We start from the raw sequence: 27463 nt of genomic DNA on the forward strand, positions 1-27463 counted from the left end.
TGCCTAAATGAGTGATAAGCAGAGTAGCCCTGAACAATATTTTGTTTATACAGTCCTGTTGAAGAATATAATTTATGTTTTATAAGCTCTGCATCTTTCATCTGTTGACGCTGTGTAAATCTTTTTAAATGCAATTTTTAAAAATTTTGTTTTCTAACAAAATTCTCCCAAAAAGAGCATTTCCAATGGTAATAGATATTGTTACTATGTACTTATGTATTCCCTGTACCTGAACACTTGTTGCTGCCTCACAAGAAAATAGAACTTTTATGTTAAAAAATAAAGTCTGTTCTTGAGAGTTTTTTTCTTTGTATTTTTATGAATAGTGTCTCAAATTAGATTTCTTTTCAGACATTTCTAGTCTGAAATCAACAGTATGTATGTTGTTTTTCACAAATTGATACAAAAATGTGTTAAGCAGCAGGTTCCCTGGTTACCCTTACTTGCTCTGGAACCAAAGGTATCTGATCATTGTGGTAGGTGCTAAGCAAACATCAAAATGTGAGCACACCAACAGATATATTTGTTTACAAGTAATTCAATACTTCATAGTTTATTAGAGATGATTTAGCTGAGCAGTCGGTTTCATTTTAAAGTATATAAAGAGGGTTTTTCAAAATTTTTTTATTAAATCATACTCTTCCTCTGTTTCAGTGGTTTATATATACAAGACAGTTGTTTGGGGTGAGGAGAGCTGGTTAGATGAACCCAATTAACATCAACCTGTAATCACTTAGAAAGCCCAGGTATGTTTTACCTGAAAGTAATTTGGTCATCAAACCACTGCATTATAAATTTTTAATAACTGTTTCTAGGCTGGGGATGTAGCTCGGTGGTAGAGTACTTGCCTGGCATGTGAGAGGCCTTGGGTTCAATCCTCAATACTTCCAAAATAAATTAGACACACACACACACACACACACACACATACACGTACGTACGTACGTACATACATACTCACACACCCACATGATTTCTAAAGGAAAAAGTTAACCAGAATTTGGAGATAACTAATGTATATAATTTATTAGTACCAAATGCAAGGAGAATCAAATTGGCACACTGTTTCTTTCCTTTGGTCTTCTTCACTTCTTTGAAGAGGTTGAGAGAAGCAAATATGTGAAATACTTTTGATATTCTCTTCATAGCGTTTTCCTGCTGAAGTATCAAATATCAGAGTTTTTTCCCTTGTTAAGACTAGGTATGCTTTTTAAATATTTCTGAAAATTTATAGTAGGACATGGTATGATCATACCAGTAAGTAAACTTTGCATCTCTATGGTTCAGTGTTTTTCAAAGTGAAATGAATTAAATGGGTCCAATCAACTTTTTAAAAAAGGAAGCAAGATAGAAAACAATATATTCATATACAAGGAGAGTATTTGTGTGTGTGTGTGTGTAAAACTTAAGAGATCTTTACACATGTACCAGATTGTAATGTAAAAAGTGTGTGTTACTTAGGATTATAATTAAAATGATAGGAAAAATATTGCTCTAGATACAACTTCTGTGATGGTCTAGTATCATAATGCAGAGAAGAAACTTGGAGTCTTCAAGACATTGTCTCCACTTCCTTTTATTAGTATTTCCAAAACTGCTGGTCTTACTAAAACACTGAATACTTGTCTTTCAGGTTTTTTTTTTTTTTTTAAGAGAGAGTGTGTGTGTGGGGGGAGAGAGAGAGAGAGAGAGAGAGAGAATTTTAATATTTATTTTTTCTTAGTTCTCGGCGGACACAACATCTTTGTTGGTATGTGGTGCTGGGGATCGAACCCGGGCCGCACGCATGCCAGGCGAGCGCACTAGCGCTTGAGCCACATCCCCAGCCCCTAGTCTTTCAGGTTTTTTTTTTTTTTTTAAATGGTATCAGAGATTGAACCCAGAGGCATTTAACCACTGAACTACAAATCCCCAATCCTTTTTTCAAAAGAGATGGGTCTTGTTAAGTTGCTTAGGGCCCCAGTAAGTTGCTGAGGCTGCTTTTGAACTTTGGGTCCTCCTGCTTCAGCCTCCCAAGCTGCTGGGATTACAGATGTGTGCCACTGCAACCAGCCTCAGTACTTTACATCTTCAAACTAACAGTTTACCTCCATAAATTCACCAATGTGGATTAGTCCTGCTTAACCATCATATTTTGCAGAAGAGCATTATGGAAGTTGTTATGCTAGAAAACAGGAGTGTAAGCACCAACTTTAATCCTGTGTCTTAAGCAACTATTTTTGAGATCATTCAGATGATTCAATGAGAAACAGAAGGTTCTGGATTTAGGGGCACAGTTTGGGTACCAGTCCAGGCTCTACTGATAAATGACCAAGGCAAGAAACAACTCTCTTTGTACCTTAGTTTTCCTATATTTATGTGATGAAATGGTGACAATAGTGCTCTCACTTAAATTGAGTGGTAAATATGAAAATAACTTAAAAAACTACAAGCAAACATTAGTTATCTTCCTCTGTATTTTGCCAGGTAAGTTTATTCATTCCACAAAAAGCCATGGGGTTTTGGTCATCTAAAGTCCCATAAAATGGATTTTAGCTTGTAAAGCATAATATACTCAAAGTGTTGACAGATTGTACTAAAGATTGGTAATGCTTATGAATAGCTTGCCAGGTGCAAGCACTTGTTACAATAAACCTATGAAGTCAGGGACTGCTATTTTCACTACCTTACAACAAAATTGGAATTAGGTTAGGTAACAGACATCTAGAGAATATCAAAGCCTGTTTTTGAATGAAGTCTGACTCCAGAACTCTTCGTAACCACTAAGCCTTGTGCTCTTTATTCTGTACCAGTGACATTGGTAAAATATAGGTCTTAGTATCATTGCAGATTGTGTCATTAGGTCATTGCCCTGTTTGTTTTCCTTTGTGGATCTCTTTGCTAAAGGTGCTGGCAGCCTTGCTCAGAAGGCCAAAGAAAGGAAACTGGTTGGGCAGTTCCCGACTAAGGAATTTAGTGACAAATCCTCAAATGCTCCACCACTGAGCTACATCCTTAGCTTCTCTAGTTTTTAAGGTTGCTATGACTGCATAAATTAAATTTTTTTTTAAATCTGGGGAGAGATTTAAATTAAAGAGGTAGAAACTAACTACAATCATTTTTGGTAAGTACTTTCCTTTGCCTGACTTGTTGAGAAAGACCTGAAGGTAATTTTTATTTTATTTTTTTAATTTTTTTCCAGCACTGGGGATTGAACCTGGGACCTTGCACATACTAGGCAAGCCCTCTACCACTGAACTACATCCCCCAGCCTTAAAGGTAAATTTTAAATCTCCACATAGTCTGTCCATTTTGGGGAGCAAAGACAATGAAAAGGCTGGATCACAGTGCAACAAATGTGCCTGAATGTACTACAGAACATAAAATATATGGTATTAATAGTGATGTTAATAGTGTTTTCTTTATGCACAGCAAGGCTGTAGGTATATTACTTTGAAATGGGAAGAAAGGAACTTCTGTTTTGACGTTTTTAGGTGGTAGTAAGGTACAGTCACAAGAGGAGATAGGAGAGACAGAAAGCAAAACAAAAACAAAAAGGTTTATTCACAGGTCTGAAAGAGACAGTCACAGCATACCAAGCGGGTCACCTGGGAGACAGCACCATCGGAGGGGAGGTGCTTTACCAAGCAGGTGGAAACAAAGAGGCCAAGATGAATGGGCAAGTACCTTGGGAGCAGGAATAAATACACCAGAAAAGGTATGAGGGGATTTCAGTGTGTAAGTGTTTCTAATAATGGTATGAAGAATAGGAAACTCCTGACAGGGGACGCCTGTATCATACTGGTGCACCTGCTTTCCTGGCCCAGGTGCTCATAGCCTGTTTGTGGGAAGGTTGAGGCAGCAAGAAGTTTTAAAGCATACAATATAAATGCAAAAATGTACACTTCAAAATCTTACCCATTAACACCAGCCCCACCTTTATTTCATCTTGCATTCACTCTTTGGCCAACAATTGGTCTATTTACACCACTGAGTAAAGAACCATGTCTTGACTTGAAATGCCAAGGACAGGGTTGTGTGGCAGCTCAGTGACAAAGCACTTGCTTAGCATGCATGAGGCCCTGGATTCCAGCACTACACACACACACAAATACCATGGACAGTTTTTATTGCAGTCTCTAAGTCTTCTTTTAAGTGGTATGTGAAAGCTAGAAGAATGTATTTTATGTTGGGCTTCTGGATATGATTCTAATAATTTTTCACCCAAATCTGTTTGGTAGATTTTCTTTGCTATTTAAATTCCTTACTACTGTATTGCTTTCAGTATTACTGAATTAGTGAAAATTGTAAAGTTTTAGTTCCTTCCTAATTTCTATGTTCCAAGATTATGGGCTGCTTCATTGTTCAGAGGAAAGACTAGAGGGCCCTGCCAATACTATGGATGACAGAAATACCTGAATCGGTTCTGGCACCCTCTTTTTTAAAAAATTCCTGCCTTCAGTAAATTAAGTTAAATACTATGGCTTATATTTCATTGGTTACTTCTAGGCTCAAAAGTTTGAGAATTTGTTACTAAAAGTATTTATACAGAGAACACACACTCTTGTTTCCCATACCTTAGACAACCCCCCTCAGTTTGAGGTAAATCAGTCTTAACAAGGTCATGAATTGCTGTGGTTTTATTGTCATTCTGAATTCTGTTTTCATTCTTATCAATTTCATTTGTGAAACCCTGGGGTGAAACCCTGGGGTGAAACCCATGTTTTAAATAGGGAAACAAAAATTGGATTGTATCGAACATTTCAGGAAACAAACTTTTTTGTTTTATGCCACCTTGCAATCTTTATTAAAAGAGGCTCAGAAAAATAGAGAGCATTTAAATTTCCTTTGTTCTATTCCTCTAAGATGTTTACATTTCTAGATGATCTATAAAGACAGTTATGTGAAATAAGTACCCATAGTTGAAATACAAAAACTTCTTTTTCAGTGTGCAAATACTAAAACCTATTTTGTCTAAATAGTATGTTTCTAATCTTTTTAGAGCTATGTTCTGCAATTAAAAGAAAGATTTTTAAAAAATACAAAGTTCCAATGATATGTGATCTTACGCCTTGGTATTCCTACCTCTCCTATAAACTGTAAAAAAGAGTTAAATTTTAGTTCTGCTGGAGGCTTTTCTAAGCTTCAATGCATTAGCATCTGGTAGAAAGCAGAAGATAGGTTTTTCCCTCACTTAATATAAAAGGTATCCCTTTTGAAAGAGCTAGTCTTGCTCTATTCTAGGTTTAGGATTGATTCACTCTTATTTGAATGAATGTTCTAGATTAAATTTGCTGAGGCAGTTAGTGTTGCTTCTGGGTTAAATGGCAAACTACATGCTCTGTTGAAAAAGGAAACAGCTGAACAACAGAAACCCTTTGACGTTTCAATATGGGGTCACATTTGCTCTTGGAAAATTGAGGTGGTTATCCCTTCACATGAATGGGATTGTGTGGGATTTAAGCTTCTGGTTTGTAGAGACCACTGGTTTTTCAGCTCATTGAAGTATCTTTGTTTATACCAGGTGATGGGGACTGCTTTCCATGAATGTGAGAGACATGTACTACTAATACTTGCACACCAATGTGTTAGGCTACTACTGCTAAGTAGGATGGCACAAACCTAAGACAATAAAAATTAGCATTTTTTGAGGCAGTCAAAGTTGAAAGTTAGTCACCATGAGTCACTGTGGGCATAGAATTTAGATTGTGATTCATAATCATTATCTTGGTGATTAAATCTTGGCAAAATGACTTCTGCATTCTGAAAATTTTCACTGACTAAAAAGGAAGAATTAAAAAAATGTTTCTGTAGAGATAATAAAGTCATTAAAAACAGATAAATATAGGAAAAATGTGAAAAGATACTAGGAAAGATTTCATACTCTTTTCCTGAGTCCATGTTTCTGGCCCTCGGATAAGGTTTTTCTGGCCTGTGCAGTTGTTGTCCATGGTAGAGGTTTTCTAGAGAGCTCCTGGGCATTTAACTTTGTACGTAGGCCAGAATGCTGTGGATGGGAGGTGGGCTGCATTTTACCTACTCCAGTCCGTTCCTTAAAAATGTTTACCATATACAATGACTTAGACATTACCAGCAGCTTTCTTCTAAATAAGCCTGTTTAGAATGAGAAGCACATGAAAGCTACTGTGAACAACTTAATGAAAATGTCTTCTTATGGTGTTGCAACACATTGGTTGGCAAAAATAAAACAGTTGGAAAATTGTCTCAAACTAAAGGGCAGGGGGGAAAAAAAGGAAATTGAGCGATGTGTGTACAGTAGATATGTTTTCATCAGCTTTCACTAACTTCCATTAAATAGCTTCACCTCCAGAACTTAGGTTCTAAAACTAAGTAATAGTTTTTGCTTAATAATCAAATAGAGCCTCAGATGATGTCTCCCACAGAAAGGGAGCAGTGCAAAAATAGGACACTCCTCTATTGATCATGTAGAGTTTTCTGTGTCTCTGCCAGAAAATATTCTGGGTTGAATTGTGTTAAGAAATATAGGGTAACTATTGCAAAATATGTATAAGGATAAGGTGTTTAAAATTGAAGTTTTTAAGTAATTTTAGGAATACCATTGCCAGTTTGTTAGTGAATCTTGTTTTCTTTTCAGGAAGAAAATGAATACTGCATATTACTCTATAGCAATATGTGAAAAATCAGGCCTAAAGATATTTGTACAATGTCTTGAATCTTGCTGCATATTCTTGTGGTTTATGAAATGGGTAGGTATTTTTTTTTTCATTTCTACAGAGGATAAGCTTGACAAATTAATCATCTTGCTACTTCCCCCATGAAAATTTAATAAATGAATTAGGGGTGTCCATGATTTTGTATAAATGAAAGGTAACTTTACATTTTAGCCTCCAAATGGAGAAAAACAAGTACAAGTTTCTCTGATTTCTTTAAAGCAAATTGAGTTCTCAAAGCTTACTCTACCTTTCTAATCAAAGACAAAGCTGGTCTAGTGCTATTTTCCACAACAGAAATCCCCTCCCTGTTTTATTTAAAAACCAACCCCAAACCACAACCCAATTTACATGCTGTCCTTTATTCACATATAGAATTCTCATAGCCAGCAGGGCAACTTAAAAACACTTTCAAGAGGAATAATCCCAAGTCCTTTTTGGCAGAATTACCCTGTCATTTTGACATAGATTTTGGTATCTAAAAATTGCAGACTTAGTGGTTTCTAAAATTTCCCACATAGTATCAACCTCTGCAAATCCAAGATACTATAGATATACTTAATCTATTCAAAAGTGGACCTTACCATCTGTCTAAAGTCAGCTGATAGGTGTTATATTCACCAACACCATGCTTTTGTGTGTGGATTGCAATATAAACCTTTTCACAAAAGCAATATGTTGCAATATTGATGTCGCAAGACCCCCAAAATGACATTATAATTTCAGTCAAGCATTAAGAAGTTCATCATCTGAGTGTCCAATGGCATCTGGATTTGAAAGTGGATCCAAGTCTGCAAATAGATTGAACCAGGCTGACATGTCTTGGTTACCACTTTTGGGGGCTATTAAAAAAGAAAAAAGGAAACATATCAAAGAGTTTCAACTTTTTGAAGTCATATTTTTGTCCCACCTTTATAATTATTTAAATTATAATGAAGTAGATTATTCTTTTAAATAAAAAATTAAACTGACCATAATAATCAATTATATTTCCTTTAGGATAAATTAGCAAAGATAATGCAGATACCTTATGCTTTACTGATTCTACTAAAATTGAGTAATTGCATACTGCCCTGTGAAAAGACTTGAGAAGAGTAAAATGGCAAGCAATAATTAATACAGTAATTTTAGAAACATTTAATTTTAAGATAATGTATAGAAGGCTCTATTTTATTTTTTTATTTTTATGTGGTGCTGAGGATCGAATCCGGGGCTTTGCATGTGCTAGGCAAGCGCTGAGTCACAACCCCAGCCCCTAGGATAAGGTAACTTTCTTTTCACAGGACAACAGAGGAACAATTTGAGCACCAAAATGATTACATAATGACTAGGAAACCTTGAAAAACCATGAATCTATACTGATAATAAATGGGAAAGAAGAGAGGTCTCTTGTTTATAGCAGAGTAGTGAGAACCAATGAAGGAAATAAATTATATCAATAAGACTTGAAAATTCGATCTATAAATGAATAGATTACCAAATAGGGTGTACCCACTCAATAGAATGTTCTTCAGCCTTGCAAGCCTGTCATGTGCTAGAGGATGAATGAAACTTGAGGGCATTATACCAAATGAAATACCTGGTCACCGAAAAGCAGATTGTATTATTCCACTTGTATGAAGTATCTAAAGTGATCAAACTTACAGAAAGTAGAATGGTGGTTCCCAGGGGCTCAAGGAAGAGGAAACGGGGAGTGTTGCTGCGTGGGTAGAGAGTTTCAGATGAGAAAGTTCTGAAGACTTGTATTCATACTCATGTGGACATAAATTATGGAACTAGTAGTGTTAAAACTGGTTGGGAGGGGCTGGGTTTATGGATCAGCGGTAGAGTGCTCGCCTAGCATGTGCTAGGTGCTGGTGCGAGCCTCAGCACCACATAAAAATAAATAAATAAAATAAAGGTATTGTGTCCAACTACTACTAAAAAACACATATATTTTTTTAAGAGAGAGGGAGAAAGAGAATTTTTTAATATTTATTTTTCAGTTTTCGGTGGACACAACATCTTTCTTTGTATGTGGTGCTGAGGATCAAACCCGGGCCGCACGCATGCCAGGCGAGTGCGCTACCGCTTGAGCCACATCCCCAGCCCAACACATATATTTTTAAAAAATATTTATTTTTTAGTTGGACACAATACCTTCATTTCACTCATTTATTTTTTACGTGGTGCTGAGGATCGAACCTAGGGTCCTGCGCATCCAAGACGAGTGCTCTACCGCTGAGCCACAACCCAAGCCCCCCAAAACACATATATTTTTAAAAAATGGTTGGGGATGGGTACAGCACAATGGTAGAACCCATGCTTTGGATGACTGAGGCCCTAGGTTCAGTCCCCGGCAATACAAACACCCCTAATTAAGATGGTAGTCATCTTAAGTGCTTGAATACATTCTTTGCCAGTAGGCATCCTATAATCAAAAAGCATCTTCTGGGCTGGGGGTGTAGTACACAGCAGAGTGCTCCTCTAGTGTGTGTGAGGACCCAGCACAGCCAAAAACAAAAACAGAAAATACATCTTTTGTGCTGGAGATATAGCTCAGTTTGTAGAGTGCTTGCCTCACATGCACAAGGCCATGGGTTCAATCCCTAGCACCACACACACAAAACAAAACATATCTTTTATTCCTAATGGTATATCAACTGCCAAGGAACCTGAAAACAAAATATAACAGATTACAGTTCAAAAGTTAGTATACTATGACAAGTGCACAATTTCTAGTCTGTGCTTTCAATGTGAAGGATAGCTTTCATTTTAATACTAACTCATTATTGACAAAATATTTTTCTGAACAATGTGAGGCAAAGACTATAAAAGTGATCCTTTCTAAGTTTATCCAAATTCAACTGTAATGCAGTGGGGAAAAATAAAGAACTTACATCTCATTAATTTCTTTGGACTCTGTGAAGGCACTGGCAGGTTATCAGTATGTTCTGATCCCTCTTGGGAGACCCAGCCTAGGGGGAGGGAAGTAAGAATTATCCACTGCTAACCAAGTAGGAAGTAATATCAGAAAAACAAGAAAAGGTAAAAAAATAAATCTTCCAGTCTTTGTACCAGAATAAGATTCTGTAGTCTAAGAGTTTAAAAAAAATAAAACTAAAAATTTATCTACAATTGTATATTTTATTCAATCATTCAACTTTAGTCCCAGAGAGAATTATGTTAGACATCGTTATATTTTCAAAGTGGTTTGAAATAAATATGTAGGTTTTGGGGTGGAGGAATGAAAATGAAGAAGGTACAGAAAGATGTTCAAAGCAATTGGGAAGAGAGGGCCTGAGAATTAGAATGTTGAAACCTATAATATAGTTATACCCTTGGATTTACTAATTCCATTCCTAGAAATTTATCTTAAGGAAATAAGATAAATTTTCCCTTTTAAACTAGGGGGAAAGTTCATGCATGGATATGTTTATTACAGCATTATCTGTAATAGTGAACAAATAGAAACAATAAGGAAAAAATTCATCCAGATTATGGTACATAAAGTAACAAAGCACTATGTAATTTAAAAGTATCATTATGGAAACTCCATAGAGCACAGGGAAATGTTTGCTACAACATGGAAAAATATTTATGCTTTAATTGAAACTCAGCACTAGAAAGAATTTAGATTATCCTACCTAGTCCTTCCTTGTGTAAAAGAGATCATCTGAGGCTCGAGTAAGATGTTTTGATTTGAATGTCCCCTCCAAAACTCATGTTGAAATGTAATTGCTATGGTGATAGTATTAGGATGTGGGACCTTTAAAAGATGGCTAGGTTGTAAAGACTCTGCCCTTTATTTTTAATTCTAATTTGTCATATATGGCAGAATGCATTACAATTCATATTACACATATAAAGCACAATTTTTCATATTTCTGGTTGTATACAAAGTATATTCATACCATTCGTATCATCATACATGTACTTAGGGTAATGATGTCCATCTCATTCCACCATAATTTCTACCCCCATGCCCCTTCCCTTCCCCTCCCACCCCTTTACCCTATCTAGAGTTCATCTAATCTTTCCATGTTCTCCCTCCCAACCCCACTATGAATCAGCCTCCTTATATCAGAGAAAACATTTCATCATTTAGTTTTTGGGATTGGCTAACTTCACTTAGCATTATCTTCTCCAACTCCATCCATTTACCTGCAAATGCCATGATTTTATTTTGTTATTGCTGAGTAATATTCCATTGTGTATATATACCACCTTTTCTTTATCCATTCATCTACTGAAGGTTGGTTCCATAGTTTAACCATTGTGAATGATGCTACAATAAACATTGATGTGGCTGTGTCCCTGTAGTATGCTGTTTTTAAGTCCTTTGGGTATAGACTGAGGAGAGGAATAGTTGGGTCAAAAGGTGGTTCCATTCCCAGTTTTCCAAGGAATCTCCATACTGCTTTCCATAGTGGCTGCACCATTTTGCATCCCACTAGCAATGTATGAGTGTACCTTTTCCCCACATCCTCACCAACACTTATTGTTGTTTGTATTCTTAATAGCTGCCATTCTGACTGGAGTAAGATGAAATCTTAGAGTAGTTTTGATTTGCATTTCTCTAATAGCTAGAGATGTTGAACATTTTTTCATGTATTTGTCGATTGATTGTATATCACCTTCTGAGAAATGTCTGTTCAGTTCCTTGGCCCATTTATTGATTGGGTTATTTGTTTTTGTTGTTGTTGTTTGGTGTTTAGCTCTTTGAGTTTTTTATATACCTTTGCAAGCGGTAAAAATTTGCTCCCAAGCTGTAGGCTCTCTATTCACCTCATTGATGGTTTCTTTTGCCGAGAAGCATTTTAGTTTGAATTCATCCCATTTATTAATTCTTGATTTTAATTCTTATGCTATAGGACACAATACCTTTATTTTATTTATTTATTTGTTTGTTTGTTTATTTATATGTGGTGCTGAGGATCGAACCAGTGCCTTGCACATGCTAGGCAAGCTCTTTATCATTGAGCCACAACCCCAACCCCAAGGCTCTGCTCTTATGGTGGGAGTGGGTTAATTGTCACAGGAGTAAGCTCCTGACAAAAAAGGTAAGTTTGGCCCCCACCTTCCCTTTGCCTTGAGTGCTTCTTACCATGCCACCTTCTGCCATGGCCTGATGTGCCAGATACTGACACTGGCTCTTGCCAGCCTAAGCAACTTAGCAAGACCCTGTGTCAAAAATAAAAACTAGGCCACATGGACGCAGTGACACACTCCTGTAATCCCTGCAGTTCAGGAGGCTGAGGCTGAGGATTGCGAGTTCAAAGCCAGCCTCATCAATTAAGCAAGACCCTGGCTATAAATAAATAAATAAATAGGGCTAGGGATGTGGTTCAGTGGCTATGTGGCCTGAGTTAATCCTCAGTACCAAAAGAAAAAAAAAAGTGAATATGCATTAAAGAAAGGTTTTATTCTCAAGCCAATGGTGCTTCATTTTTAGAAAATCTAAAGCAGGCTACGGACATTGGAATTTGCTTCTTGGGAAATAACTAGTGGAACTGGAAGATCTATTAGGGGCTCTCTTGAAGCAAGCTGGGAAACCAAATGAGTCTAAATAGCTCTGGTCATGGAGTAGAGAGGAAGCGTGGAAAATTTGAAAAATGTTTCAGAACAAAATGAGTAGGACCTGGTAATCAGTAAGGATATGGGAGCAAAATGACTCCCAAGGTGCAGAGATGGACACCAGACAGTGGTGCTGCAGGTGAGCAGCAGGAGCCCTTGTGACAAAGCAGGTGATCCTTTCTTCAGGTAGATCTATACTCGAAGCCTGCTCCAGCATCCTCCACCCCTGCTGCCTTGCCCAGAAGGATGCCCTGCAGTCAGCCACCAGAGCTTTTTAAAAATTTCTTGCCAACTTTGAACCCACAGGAAGAAAACACACCAAATCTTACTTGATGAAAAAAAGTCCCGGGGTAATTTAGCAGGCCAAATATTATAAATCAGATACCTGGGAAAGTTGATGAAGACATGTGGGTTTGGTGGAGGTGGCAAAAAAAAAAAAAAAAAAAAAAAGCTTTTCTTTTCAGTCTTGTTGACAGATTCCAATGGTGACTCTATTTGATATATTTCCATTTGACCAGAGTGACTGCAGATTTTATCTAGTAGCACTGAAGTTAAAATCCATCTCCTTGTTCATTCTAGCATCAAGTACATAATTTTGCTTCACAAAGATAAAATAAGGCAAATGTATCAAAATGTTTCATAGATACTCACTGTTGAAAGCTCCAGCAGCATGAAAGCCAAGATCAAAGAGCTGTGAAGGAAGGAATCGAGAGGAATGAGCGAGAGGCTCAGACCCCACAGAAGGCTCCTGGGACATGAGACCGGCACTGGGGCTCCCATAGGAAGTCTGGCATTCTTGGGTGGATTCACTAGTACTTGAAGAACCAGGACTTAGGAGATTGTTCAGAAATGAGAATTCCTTCTCAAAATCTTCTCCTTCCAATGAATCAACAGGTAAATCTTTCACAACCACTGATTGAAAATAGAAACAGAAAGCCTTTTTCTTTTTCCAGTTTAAAGAAATGACAGTAGGACATATAAGAACAATGAAACAAGTTTATCCTATTTTATTAACAATTTTCTAATGAATTTCATCATTAGTTTATGGGACGGTTAGGGGGTGGGATTTAGATCAAAAAGGTTACATTTTTACAGTGAAGATATAACACAAATATCTACATATAAAATAAGATATCACCTAATGATAGACAAAAATAATGAGAAGAGATACAAGGAGATAGTAACAAATCAATAGGAGATTTTAATATGCCACACTCAGTAAAACACAGCTAAGAGGACAAAAGATGAGTAAAGATATATAAGACCCAGACAGCATAATCAATAATGGGGTTATTTTGGATATACACAAACCCTGAGACTAGAAACAAACCTTCTCAAGCACACATTGAAAATGCACAAAGCTAGGTATGGTGCCCCATGCCTGTAATTCCAGTGGCTCAGGAGGCTGAGGCAGGAGGATCAAGAGTTCAAAGCCAGGGGATGGGGTTGTAGCTCAGTGGTAGAGCGCTTGCCTTGCACTTGTGAGACTCTGGGTTCAATCCTCAGCAACACATAAAAATAAACAAAATAAAGGCATGCTGTCCATCTACAACTTAAAAAAAAAGAGTTCAAAGCTAGCCCTACTTTGTAGGGACCCTAAGCAACCTGGCAAGACCCTGTCTCTAAATAAAATACAAAAAAGGGCTAGGGATATGGCCCCTGGGTTCAATTCCCATTACCCCTCCCAAAAAATCACAAAAAATGATCAACTTAAAAATCAGTTCTTAAAGTAGAGATATTATAAACAACAGGCTTTGATTACAGTGTAATAAAATGAAATAATTTTAAAATGAAACTAAAAAAGGGCTATAAAACTAAAAATCTATGAAACACTCTTGGTTGAAAGGGGAACAGACTTTTTGAAATACAATGAAAAAGTATTTCCTATCATAATCCATGAGACACATAAAGAGCAATGAACAGAGGAAAAGTAGCCCTTAAATGCTTATCAATAAAAATGAAAGCAAAGGGGTTTCCAACATGACAGAATAAGAAGCTCAACAGCCTACACCTCACTGTAACTGGTGAAAGTTGTTTGTTTGTTTTTTTTTAATTTAATTTTCTAATCTTTTGAGACAGTGTCTCACTAATTTGCTTAGTGCCTTGCTAAATTGCTGAGGCTGACCTCAAACTCATGATCCTCCCACCTCAGCCTCCCAAGTTACTAAGTTTACAGGCATGCATCACCATGTCCAGCTTACGGGGTGTTTGTTTGTTTGTTTGTTTTAAAGAGAGTGAGAGAGAATTTTTTAATATTTATTTTTTAGTTTTCGGCAGACACAACATCTTTGTTTTGTATGTGGTGCTAAGGATTGAACCCAGGCCACACGCATGCCAGGCAAGTGCGCTACCACTTGAGCCACATCCCCAGCCCTGTTTGTTTGTTTTTTAAGCATTTAAAGTCTCTGGAAATTGTCCCAAGGACATAAAAAATATGAAAACATTTGACTCAATGTTTTAGTCAATGTTCTAGTGTACTAGAATTCAAGAGGAACAGGGAGACTGGTGTTTGAACTGCGAACCATTCCCTTCCTATCCCTCCCAACTTGGCCAGATGGAAATTCCACTCCAGTTTGGTATAGCCCAAAACACAGGGTTCCCTCTCCCTCAGTGCTCAGTTAAAGGATACCTTCCAGGAGGGGTAAGATGCCAGCTTTTCACAGGTTGCTCCCAGTTGCCTGTTGTCAAACCTGTCCCATGACTGTAGTCAAGAGTGGAGACTCCCATCTCCCACCCAGACCCACATGTCAGATGGAGACTCTGGAGTTGGGCATGTCAAGCTAAGGATGTTAGGCCCCTGAGCACTTGGTCCTGGGTATAAAGTTGTAGTTTCATGAAGCCAAAAAGACCTCAGACTCCTGTCATCTCTCTTCATCTAGCATTCAACTTGTACAGCAGGTTTATCACAGAGAAGCATGCCATTGTCCCCACTCCTAGCTCAGTCCCTCATTCAGAGATTTTCTTTAGGGGAGAGAAGCAGACCACAAAAAAGATATCTCCTAACCTCTTCACAAAAGAACTAACTTTATTCTCAACAAAGTATGGAAATGTTCAAGCCAAAGAATGCTCTAGATAATGAAGGCTGTGAAAAGCAACTAAAAGACTGGTGGTTGCATTGGACATTCAGGCTAAACTGTAGGCCAGTTAGTTTGCCTGAAAAAGCCAGCTAACATCAGAACAAATTTCAAACATTGACCTTGAGAACAAGTCCATATTTGATTGTTTTAATCTGTGGAACAATTTATGCTCAAGGGTATTTTTTAAATTAATAGAGCAATCAGCTGTAAATGACAGCTGGGTATAGTCAGAGAGAGACTGTCAGAGAACTCTACTGAAACTGTCATCACAGGGCCCAACCTAAACCTTATAATGTGTCCCACTACTGGGAGTGGGGAAGGAGGAAGATGAAGAATAGATTCCAATAAAAGAATTCAACCTCTTGGCAAATGAACAAGCAAATAAGTTTCAGAGGGGGAGTACCAATACCCAAAGTTACTTAAATGTATTATTTAAAATGTCTGTTTTCCAACAAAAATATGTGAGTCATGTATAGAAATTGGAAAGTATGATGCCTAAATCAGCAAGAAGGCAGGCCACAGAAGCTGCAGGTGAGACTGACTAGGTGTTAGATTTAAAGACAAAGACTTCAGAGTCACACTTATATGCAGAGAAATAAAGGAATCCATGATTAAAGAAATAAAGGAAATGGATTGGGAACAAGATGGTGGCTGTCTGCTCAACTTGAATGACTGTTTATGAATAATCACTGTCACAAGAGCTAAGAAAGAGCCAGATGGGAAACCACAATGCCTGGTTATGACAATAAGAAAAGAGCAGGAAAGAGTTTCTCATGTCATCCCTGTCCCAACTCCAGTAAGCACACACAGGGGAGATGCCCCCAGCTTGGGAGAGAAAGAGAAAATTTAAGTGCAGGCCTCTGATTACCAGGTCTGCTGTACCAGACAGGATCCCAGAGTTCCTGCCCTAAGACCAGTATCTGCAGATTATCCTTTGGATCCTCCTTAGTCAGATGTCCAAAAGGACTGCCTCCGTCAACTCTTTGCCACCCTCAGACATAAGAGCAAGAAGCAAAGCTCCAGCTACTAGGGCACAGGGCAGGAAAGTGAGCATAGGGCTTTGCCTCAATGTCAGGCTCGTCTTTAGGCTAATGCTCACAGACGAGTCTCTAGTCCTACACCTGCATCAGGCAGAGACCTGACTCTGGTAGGACAGACATATTTATCTTTTACCCCACGTCACTGGCAATCACACATGGGACTGGCACCCAAACTTAAGACTGTGTAAGTCCCTGTGGCTGTGCAACTTGGGTCTTATGTGGCTTAGTGTCATTCAGATGGCCATGGGGCTGTCTCTGCCACCCCTCCCAACTTTGGGAACACAGCAAGGAACAAGAGGCCAGCCACTACGGAGTAGATCAGCAAAATGACACAGAACTGTATTTTGGAACTCAGTTGCTGAGCTAGTAAAACCCAACATTGGGGAAGATCCCAATGGTCTCTGTCTTCAAGCCAGTGCCTGTGGATGAAGCCTGTGGACCTGACCTATTGCCAAATAAAGACACTTGGCCACTGATGATCAGATTTATATACTATCCAGAATCAACCTGGGGCTAGCTGCAGCAGTCTTGGGCTGTAAGTTCACTATAGCAGGAAGCCCATAGCAGCCTACATCTTACTGTGCTGATTTCAGCAGACAGTGGGCTCCAAATATGATCTACCATTGCAGCATTGGTGACCACATGCACAGAATAATTGTCTGGGACAAGAAAAAGGAGGAAAGCACCAAGTCACTCCCTAAAAGCCTGGGACTTGCTCAGTGAGGTGCAGAGCCAGACAGAATCCTGTGGTGTCTTCCAACAGACCAGTGAATATGATTGAAGTGTCTGGGCCTATCCCAGGCCCAGGCAGAGGCTTGTGGGAAAAGAACACTTTATAGATACTCCCCAACCACGGACTTGGGACAAACTGGGTTTGGAGCAACCATCAGTGCTACAATAGAAAAACACCAATAATAGACTTGCAGCAAACTTAAGATACTAGAGCTGAAGTAGTGGAAATGTCCATAGGTTCAAAGATTACTACAATGCTTAGAAATTCTGGAGGGACAGACTCAAAGCTAGATTATGAAGACTGGAATATCCAAGGCAATGTGCACCAAATGTTGTATGTCAACAATCATCAAGAACTTCAGGGAACACTGACTGCACCTGATGAACAAAATAAGGCACCAGGAAGGGATTACAGCAATTGATATTTGCAAACTCTTGGACAGAGAATTAAAAATAACTTTTAAAGAATTTCAACGAGGGGCTAGAGTTTGTAGCTCAAGTGTGGAGTGCTTGCCTCACGCATGACATGTGAGGCACTGGGTTTGATCTTTAGCACCATATAAAAATAAATAAATAAAGGTATTATATACATCTACAAGTAAAAATATTTTTTTAAAAAAAGAACAACAGGCAGGGGATATAGCTCAGTTGGTAGACTGTTTGCCTCACATGCACAAGGCCCTGGGTTCATTCAATCCCCAGCACCACAAAAAGAGCTTCAAGAAAACACAGAAATGATTTAATACTTTTTTTTATATACCAAGGATTGAATCCAGGGATGCTTAACTACTGAATCACATCCTGGCCCTTTTTATATTTTATTTAGAGTAGGGGTCTCACTGAGTTGCTTAGAGTCTCACTAAATTGCTGAGGCTGACTTTGAACTCGTGATCCTCCTATGCACCAAGGTGCCTGGCATGATTCAATAGTGTTAAAGAAATTTAACAGATTAATGTAAATTTTTTGTGGGGGGTACCAAGGATTGAACTCTGGGACACTCAACCACTGAGCCACATCCCCAGCCGTATTTTGTATTTTGTTTAGAGACAGGGTCTCACGAGTTGCTTAGCACCTTGCAGTTGCTGAGGCTAGCTTTGAACTCATGATCCTCTGGCTTCAGCTGCCTGGGCCACTGGGATTACAGGTGTGCACCACCACACTTGGCCAGATTGAAGTAATTTTTAAAAAATCAAATCCTTGAGCTAAAAAGAACACTAAACACATTTTAACATATCTTGCATGGTATGATAGTGGAATAAATCAACCACAAGAAAGAATTAGTGATCTTTTGTTTTTTTAAACTATTTATTAGTAATTCACAAGCCACATTTTTTTTAAAGAGAGAGTGAGAGAGAGAGAGAGAGAATTTTAATATTTATTTTTTAGTTATTGGCGGACACAACATCTTTGTTTGTATGTGGTGCTGAGAATCGAACCCGGGCCGCACGCATGCCAGGCGAGCACCCTACCGCTTGAGCCACACCCCAGCCCCAGAATTAGTGATCTTAAAGATAGACTATTTGGAGAAACACAGTGGGAGGATAAAGAATGAAGGGAAAGAAGAAAGTTATGAAAATTTGGGATAGCATTAATACAGCAAATATTTTTGAGTTGTGGGGGTCAGAAGGAATTTGAGAATGCCAAAGGAATAGAAAGTTTATTCAAAGAGATAACAACTGAAAACTTCCCAAACATAGAGAAAGATACAACTAGCCAAATATAGGAATGTCAAAGGTCAACAAAGATTCAATTCAACAAAGAACCAAAGAATACAGAATAATCAAGTTATTCAAGGTTGAAGATAGAAAAGATTTTTCAGGGCAGCAAGAGAAAATAAGGATGTCCCAATGTGCTTGACTGCAGATTTCTCAGAAGTGTGAATGGAAAAAACTGGTAATCAATAATACCGTACCCCCCAAAAGCTATCCTTTATATATGAAGGAGATATAAAGATATACCCAAACAAAAGCAGAGAGAATTTATTATCACTATACGTGTCCTATAAGAAATGCTAGCGGGAACTCTTCAAACTGAAAGAAAGAGATGTTAGTGAATAAAAAGAAAATACCATACCATATAAAATTCATTGGTAAGAGTAACTATATAGATAAACTCAGAATGTTCTAATGTAAACATGATGTATAAAACTCTTCATGTCTTTAGTATGAAGACTAAAGAGTAATTAAAATACTGTTAAATACATTACTATTTTAGGCAAAAGGTGATATAGAAAGATATAAAATTGAACATCAAAAATTCAAAATGTGGGCTCAGTGGTCGAGCACTAGCCTAGCACGTGTGAGGCACTGGGTCGAGCACTAGCCTAGCACGTGTGAGGCACTGGGTTCTATTCTCAGCACCACATATAAATGAAAAACTAAAAGTCTGTCAACAACTAAAACAAAATTCTTAAAAAATTCAAAATGTGAAAAGGCATGGAGTGTAAGTGTAGATTTTATCAGTTTTTAAAATATTTTTTCTTTTCATATCCATGTGTTCAATGTTAAATTGCCATCATTTCAAAGTGGTTTGTTATAAACAAAATATTTTTCTAAACTTCATGGTAACCACAAAGCTATAGTCTATAAGTGACACATGAAAAAGAATAAGGGATCAAAACATTTTACTGAAGAAAATCAACCACAAAAGAAGATGAAAAGGAGGGAGAAGGACTATAATGAAACTAGGAAACAAGTATCAAAATGATAGTAGTAAGACCTTAATTATCCAAAATTACCTTAAATATAATTGGATTAAATTTCCCAATTAAAAGTTACAGAGTAACTGAATGGATTTTATTTTTAAAATTACTCAACTATATGCTGCTTACAAGAAACTCATTTCACCTCTGAGAATACACATAGACTGAAAATGAAAGGATGGAAAAAAATATTCCATGCAAATATAATCCAAAAGAAAGCAGGTATTGCCATATTTAGCTAAATTAGGCTTTAAGAAGCAGAAAAAAGGAGATAAGAAAGGTCATTATATTATGATAAGGAGATCAATTCAAGAATAAATGGTAAATATATATGCACTAAATATTGGAGCATCAAGATATGTAAAATAAATATTAATAGACATAAAGGGCAAAATAAACTTCAATAAAATAACAAAAGAGAATTTTTACATCTCAGATTCTTCAATGAATGTATCATTTAAACAGAAAATCAACAAACAGCAGAGGTGAACTGAACCTTAGACCAGTGAATGTAATAGACATCTACAAAACATTCCATTCAACAGTGACAGAGTACACATCTTCTCAAACGTACATGAAATATTCACCAGAATAGTATTCGCCAGAATAGATCATATGGTAAGTCTCAGTTTTGAAAACTGAAAAAAATATTGAGTATATTTTCTGACTAAAATGCAATGAAACAAGAAAATAATAACAAGAAAAAAATTTGGAAATTGTGCAAACACATGGAAATTACACAACTTATTTCTAAACAACTAATAGATCAAGGGGAAAAGAAGGAAATAAAATTTTTAAAATATAATAATGGAAACACCACATACCAAAACCTATGGGCTATAGCAAAAGCAGCACTAAAAGGGAATTTTAGAGTAATAGTGTCTACATTAAAAAAACATAGAGTTGGGGTATACTTCAGTGGCTCAATGGAATAGTCTCAATCCTCAGCCCCTCGACCCCCAATATCTCAATCTATTGCTGCATTTTAAGGAACTAAAACCAAACTAAACCCAAAATTAGTAGAAGGAAGGAAATAATATCAGAGCAGAAATATTTTTCTATATATTCATGTCTATTTTCTATATGTATATACAACTGACACCAAAGAAATATAAAGGATCATCAGAGATTATTATGAACAAATATATATGCAATAAATTTGATAACCTGGAAGAAATGGATAAATTCCTAGACACATACACCTTACCAAAATTGAAACAAAGAAATAGCCCAAACAGACCAATAATGAGTAATGAGATTGAATCAGTAATAAAAAGTCTCCCATCAAAGAAAAGCCTAGGATGAGATGGCTTCACTACTGAATTTTACTGAATATTGAAAGAAGGTCAGCTGGGCACAGTGGCAAATGCCTGTAATCCCAGCAGCTAAGGAGGCTGAGGAAGGATGATCACAAGTTCAAAGCTGGCCTCAGCAACTTAGCTAGACCCTAAGCAACTTAATGAGACCCTGTCTCTAAATTAAAAAAAAAAAAAAAAAAAAAAAAAAGTACCCCTGAGTTCAGGTTCAATCCCTGGTACCAAAAAAAAAAAAAGAAAAAAAAAAGAAAGAAAGAAAGAAAAAAAAAGGACCGACTGATACCAGTTTTTCTTAAATTATTCCAAAATACTGAAGAGGAGGGAACTCTTCCAATCTCATGTTATAAGGCCAGCACTACCTAGAAACCAAAACTGTACAAGGACAGACAGACAAACAACAAACAAGCTACAGGCCAATATCCTTGATGACTACAAATGAAAAATCTTCAACAGAATATTAGCAAACTGTATCCAATATTACATCAAACTGTATCCAGTAGCATATGAAGAACATTTTTCACCAGGATCAAATGAGATCCCAGGGATGCAAAAATAGTTCAATATGTGCAAATCAGCAAACATGACAGAACACATCTACAGAAGGACAAAAACCAAATAATTATAAGCAATATCTGAAAGTTATACAGGTAACCTTTAATAAATATAAAGATGTCTTTAAGTTTAAAATGTCTCAACACCATCCACTTTCAGTCTTAACATTTAATGTAATCACAATAAAATCATCAATAAGCATTTTCATGAAGCTATCTAACATGATATGCGTACTGCAAAATAAACATGCAAGAATATCTAAGCAAATAAAAAGAAGGTATACTACCTTTACCAGATATTAAAACATATAAGAATTTTTCTATAATTAAAATCTGGTACATTCACATGCCAATGAAAAATAAAGTCCAGAAATGCATTGAAGTACAAATTTAGCATATAATATTATCTCAAATTGCAAAGACAAAGATGGTAGTTTTAAAAAATTATGTAAAAAATAACCATTTTTAAAGAGGAATATTTAATCCATCACTAACATCATACACAGGAATATTGTGTTAGTATTGCATGACATTGAATAGACAAATTATATTCACTTATTCAACAAATATTTACTGAATGCCTATACTGCTGAAAGGTAGATACACAAGACAGTAAAAAAACATAGTCCTAGCTGTCTTCACAGTTATGCAAATACATTTAATTTCCATTGTGTTATAAAGTAGACATACATGATTGCATTCTTATGTAGAGACCTATGAAATTTCTAATATTAAGGAAATAAATGCTAAATAAAAATTGAAGAATTTTAAGTAATATAGAGTATTCATATGTGGCAAAATTATAACATTAGTATTTTCAGAGTTAGAAAGCCAAGGTAATTAAAGTTCTCTCATTTGAAAATGTTTTTCCTTGTAATCTTCAGTTCCCAAAATAAAAGTATAGACAAAGTAAGTTGATCAAGTATTACCCTAATACCAAAACCAAACTAAAATTTGGTTTAGTTAAAAAAATTACAGAGCTGTATCCCTGATGAACACAGGTACAATAATCCTCAACAAAATACTAGCAAACCAAATCCAACAGCACATTGATAAGATTATATACCATGATCAAGTGAGATTTATCCCAGGAAGGCAAGGATGGTACTATATAGGCAAATCAATTAAGTATAATACATTACATCAATAGAACGAAGGATAAAAACAATATGATCATCTCAATAGTCGCAGAAAAGCATTTTATAAAATTTAATATTCCTTCATGATAAAAAACTCTCAACAAATTAGCTATAGAAAGAGCATACCTCAACTCAGTTAAGGTTATATGACAATCCCACCACTAATATCATACTAAATGGGGAAACAGTGAAAGGATTTTCTCTAAAATATGGAACAAGACCTGTCTACTTTCACCACTTTTATTCAAAATGGTACTGGAAGTTGTAGCCAGAGCAAGTAGGCCAGAGAAAGAAGTAAAGGGCATCCAAATTGAGAAGGAGGAAGTCAAACTATCCTTGTTGGCAGACAGTTAATTATATTTAGAAAAACATGAAGGCTACCAAAATATTGTTAGAACTGATGAACAAATTCAGGAAATACAGGATACAAGACCAACATAAAAAAACCTCTAGTGTCTCTGTATACCAATAACAGATTAGCTGAAAAAGAAATCAAGAAAGCAATCTCATTTACAATAACCATAAAAATAAAATACCAAGTAATGATTCTAACCAACAAGGTGCCAGAACTCTAAAATGAAAACTATTAAACACTGATGAAAAAAATTGAAGAGAACACACACACAAAAGAAGACATCTCATGGTCGTAGAGTAGAAGAATCAAGTTAAGTGTTCATACTACTCAGAGTGGTTTAGAGATTAAATGCAGATCCCTGGCTAATGCAATTTCTACCTAAATACCAATGATATTCTTCACATATAGGAGGAAAAAATCTTTATGGAACCAACCACAAAAGCCAAAGCGGTCTTGACAAAAAGAACAAATAAGGAGGCATCACAAACCCTGACTTCAAAAACATACTATTAAAGCCATAGTAACTGAGATAGACCAATTAATTGAATTGAATAGAGAAACCAGAAATAAATTCATGTGTATTCAGCCAAGTGAAGTTCAACAAAGGCACCAAGAATACACATTGGAGAAAGCACAGTCTCTTTAATAAGTGGTGTGTAAAAAGTGGGATATTCATATGCAGAAGAATGAAACTAGATCCCTATCACAGTATACAAAATCAATTCAAAATGGATCAAAGGCTTAAATGTAAGGCATGAAACTATGAACTACTAAAAGAAAATGTAAGGGAGGTGCTTCAGGATGAAGATCTGGGCAAATATTTTTTTGGATTTGACCCTTCAAAAGCATAGGTATAACCAGCATGGTGGCACACATTTCTAATCCCAGATGCTAGGGAGGCTGAAACAGGAGGATTGTAAGTTCACTGCCAGGCTCAACAACTTAACGAGGCCCTAGGCAACTTAGTGATATCCTGTCTCAATAAAAACTAAAAACAGGACAATCCCACTACTGGGTATATATCCAAAGGAAATACAATCAGTATGTCAAAGAGCAATCTGCACTTGCATGTTTATTACAGCACTAGTCACATTAGCCAAGTATGGAATCAACCTAGGTGTCTATCAACATATGAATGGAAAAGGAAAATGTGGTAAATATATGTATATAATAGAGTGTTAGTCACCTGTAAAGAGGAATGAAATTCTATCATTTGCAGCACCACTAATGGAACTGTAGGTCATTAAGTGAAATAAGCCAGTTACAGAAAGACAACACATTTGAGAATAAAATAGTGGTTACCAGAGCTTGGGAATAATGTTGGGGAGAAGGGAGGGAGAGAAGGCTTTACAGATATAGAAGTGCAATCAGAAGGAAGAATAACTTCTAATGCTCTATAACACAGTTGGATAACTATGGTTATATCAACTAATTGTGTTTTTCAAAATAATAGAAGCTGGGCATAGTGGCACACACTTGCTTTTTAAGTTCTCATCTCTAAAAAAAGGAAAAGTGTTTGAGGAGTTACCCTGACTTGATCATTATTCGTTGTATACATGTATTGAAATATAACTTTACTCTATAAATATTTATATTTATTATGTCAACTTAAAATATTTTTAAATGATAAGTTAATCAAGAAGAAATTTAATAGGCTGAGGCAGGAGGATCACAAATTTGAGACCAGCCTCAGCAAGTTAGCAAGACCCTACCTCAAAAATTAAATAGGGCTAGGGATGTAGCTCAATGATATAGCACCCCCTGGGTTTAATCCCTACTATCTTTAAAAAAATTTAGCAAGCTTATTTAATGTAATATTTTATAATAGTTATTTCTTTTTTAAAAGTATTGTATGATTTTTAAAATAGCTTTATTTTATTTTTATGTGGTGCTAAGGATCGAACCCACTGCCTCACGCATGCCAGGCAAGTGCTCTACCACTAAGCCCCAGCCCCAGCCCTAATTATATCATTTATAATCATTCAAATAAGATTATAACTCATGTAAAAGAGAAAAATTTTAAGGACTCATGTATATACATATATAATTATATATCACATTTGTGTGTGTGTATACATATAAAACAAGTAAAACTGTAATAACTACAGGTGTTCAGATCCTTCATTTTATCTATGACAATTTGAAGTTAAAAGCTTTCCCATTCCCAAGACAATTCCTTTCCTGGTAAACCTGTTTTTTTTCTTTTTTCTTTTTTCCTTCTCCAAGAAAGGACCTATTCTTATTCTACATTCTCTGAGAGGCAGTTTTCTATTTTGTTCTGCCTGACTTCCATACTTCTGACACTCTGATACATACAATTGTGTTCATTTTATGTTAAATTAATGGATATGGTATATATTTTTACTCTCATTATTTTTAAATGAAAATTCATATGTATCCTGTACCACATGTTGTTTTGAAATATGTATATTTGTGGAATGACTAAATTGAATTAATTAACATAGGCATTATTTTACATACTTAATTTTTGTGATAAGAACACTAAAACTTCACTCAGAAATATTCAAGAATACAAAACCTTGAACCTTGTTATTAGCTATAGTCACCATATTGCACAATAGATCTCTCTCTCTCTCTCTCTTTTGGTAACAGAAATTAAACCCAATGGTGCTTTACCACTGAGCCGCATCCACAGATACTTTTATTTTTTATTTTGAGACAGGGTTTCACTAAGTTGCTTAGGGCCTCCTCAAGTTGCTGAGCCTGCCTTTGAACTTTCGATCCTCCTGCCTCAGATTCCCAAGCCTCTGGAATTACAGGTGTGTGCCACTTAGCTGGTCAACTTTTTAATCAAAGGTTGCTTTATTCTTGCAGGATATAGCAATAAGCAGCATGTCTACATTTCTCACCTAATCTGGGGCATGAACAGCAGTGGTTCTCACATGAAGGGAAAGTTCAGATACAAGCTCTTAAAGACAGGATATTTTCTCATGATCAAGAACTAGATCCTGGGCTGGGGTTGTTGGCTCAGTGGAAGAGTGCTTGCCTAGCATGTGTGAGATCCTGGGTTCTATTCTCAGCACTACATATAAATACATAAAATAAAGATCCATCAACAGCATATATATAAAAACTGTATCCTCTCTTGTGTTTTCCTTTTTTATGTTTTTGACATTTAAAAAGTCAAACATACAAGCTGGGAATGATGGCACATGCCTCTAATCCCAATGGCTTGGGAAGCTGAGGCAGGAGGATCACAAGTTCAAGGCTAAGTTCAACAACTAAGTGAGGCCCTAAGCAACTTAAAGAGAACCTGTATCAAAAAGGTCAGGGTAGGGGAGAGGAAGTGGGGGGGCTGGCTATGTGGCTCAGTGGTTGAACACCCCCAGGTTCAATTTCTAGTACAAAAAAAAAAAAAAAACCCATAGGCAAAATCACTGCTAAAAAACATGTTTCCCTTGTTTTGAGCTTATACTAAGACAAATACAAGTATTCCCTACTGCTTCATAGGGAGGCAGTTCTTGAGTCGGTTTTTGGAATAATCTTTCCTTACTTCATTTGCTACCCAGTACAAACATAAGAGACCCACACCCTTAAAAACAAACAAAAAAACAAACAAGATTTTGATATCTTCAACCATTACCAAGGTCATTTTAAAAAATGAAATGTAAATTTCTCCTCCATACAAGTGTGGAGAGTGTTGTGTATGGAGAACTTAGAGGATTTTATGCATCTAAGGCCAGGGACTAATATGTCTATTACACAGTTTAAGATATGACAAAAGAATATAGGCAGAGTAGAAAATACTAGAATAACCAAAATAATTGAAGGGGAAACAATTCAAAAGGAAGGTTTAAGGAATTTAATGTTAGCTTTATGATAAAGAAGCTAAAGGATAAGTTAGGTTTTTAAGTTCTAATACATTATAAAGATGTTGAAGAAGTACAGAAAAATGCAAAAAAAATGGACTTTATCAGCAAAGATTTTAGTTGAACATATGAAAAGAAGAAGGAAAATCTGGGAATGGGAAAGAGATTCTAGAAGTAGCCAGAGAAGGAAGTACGAAGGAGCATCAGAGTTGATGGGAGAGGAACAGGAATGAATGACAAGAGAAAGGCAGAATCACACCAGCAAGTTTTAAAAGCCACAGAAATAATTCAGGGGAATTGAGAGATCTGTTAAAGAATCCTCAAGGAAGTATACTGTTTACGATGAGGGTAACCTCCCTCCTTGTCTTTCCCTAAATCTTCAGTAATGGTCTGCTTTACTCCACTGTGTGTTTGGTGATTAATGTGGGATTTGGATTCATTTGATTTTCATCCTAGATACATGATACTAGAAAAAAACAAGTATAAGAATGAGGA

The 27463-nt window shown here is 36.5% G+C and overlaps 1 protein-coding gene across 1 annotated transcript in view; it reads right to left on the minus strand.

Moving 5' to 3' along the window:
- Nucleotides 1-7210: 7210 nt before the first annotated feature.
- Ica1l (islet cell autoantigen 1 like) overlaps nucleotides 7211-27463 on the minus strand; it is a 61954-nt gene continuing 41701 nt past the window's right edge. The window contains exons 10-12 of the mRNA XM_026405350.1: nucleotides 12879-13139; nucleotides 9551-9628; nucleotides 7211-7513 (exon numbers count right to left, since the gene is read on the minus strand). Coding sequence (XP_026261135.1) covers nucleotides 7398-7513; nucleotides 9551-9628; nucleotides 12879-13139 — 455 coding nt within the window. The 3' untranslated portion in view covers nucleotides 7211-7397. The remainder of the gene's footprint in view (nucleotides 7514-9550; nucleotides 9629-12878; nucleotides 13140-27463) is intronic.

This window comes from Urocitellus parryii, chromosome 1 (assembly GCF_045843805.1).
Source record: "Urocitellus parryii isolate mUroPar1 chromosome 1, mUroPar1.hap1, whole genome shotgun sequence".
NCBI classification, from domain to species: Eukaryota; Metazoa; Chordata; class Mammalia; order Rodentia; family Sciuridae; genus Urocitellus; species Urocitellus parryii.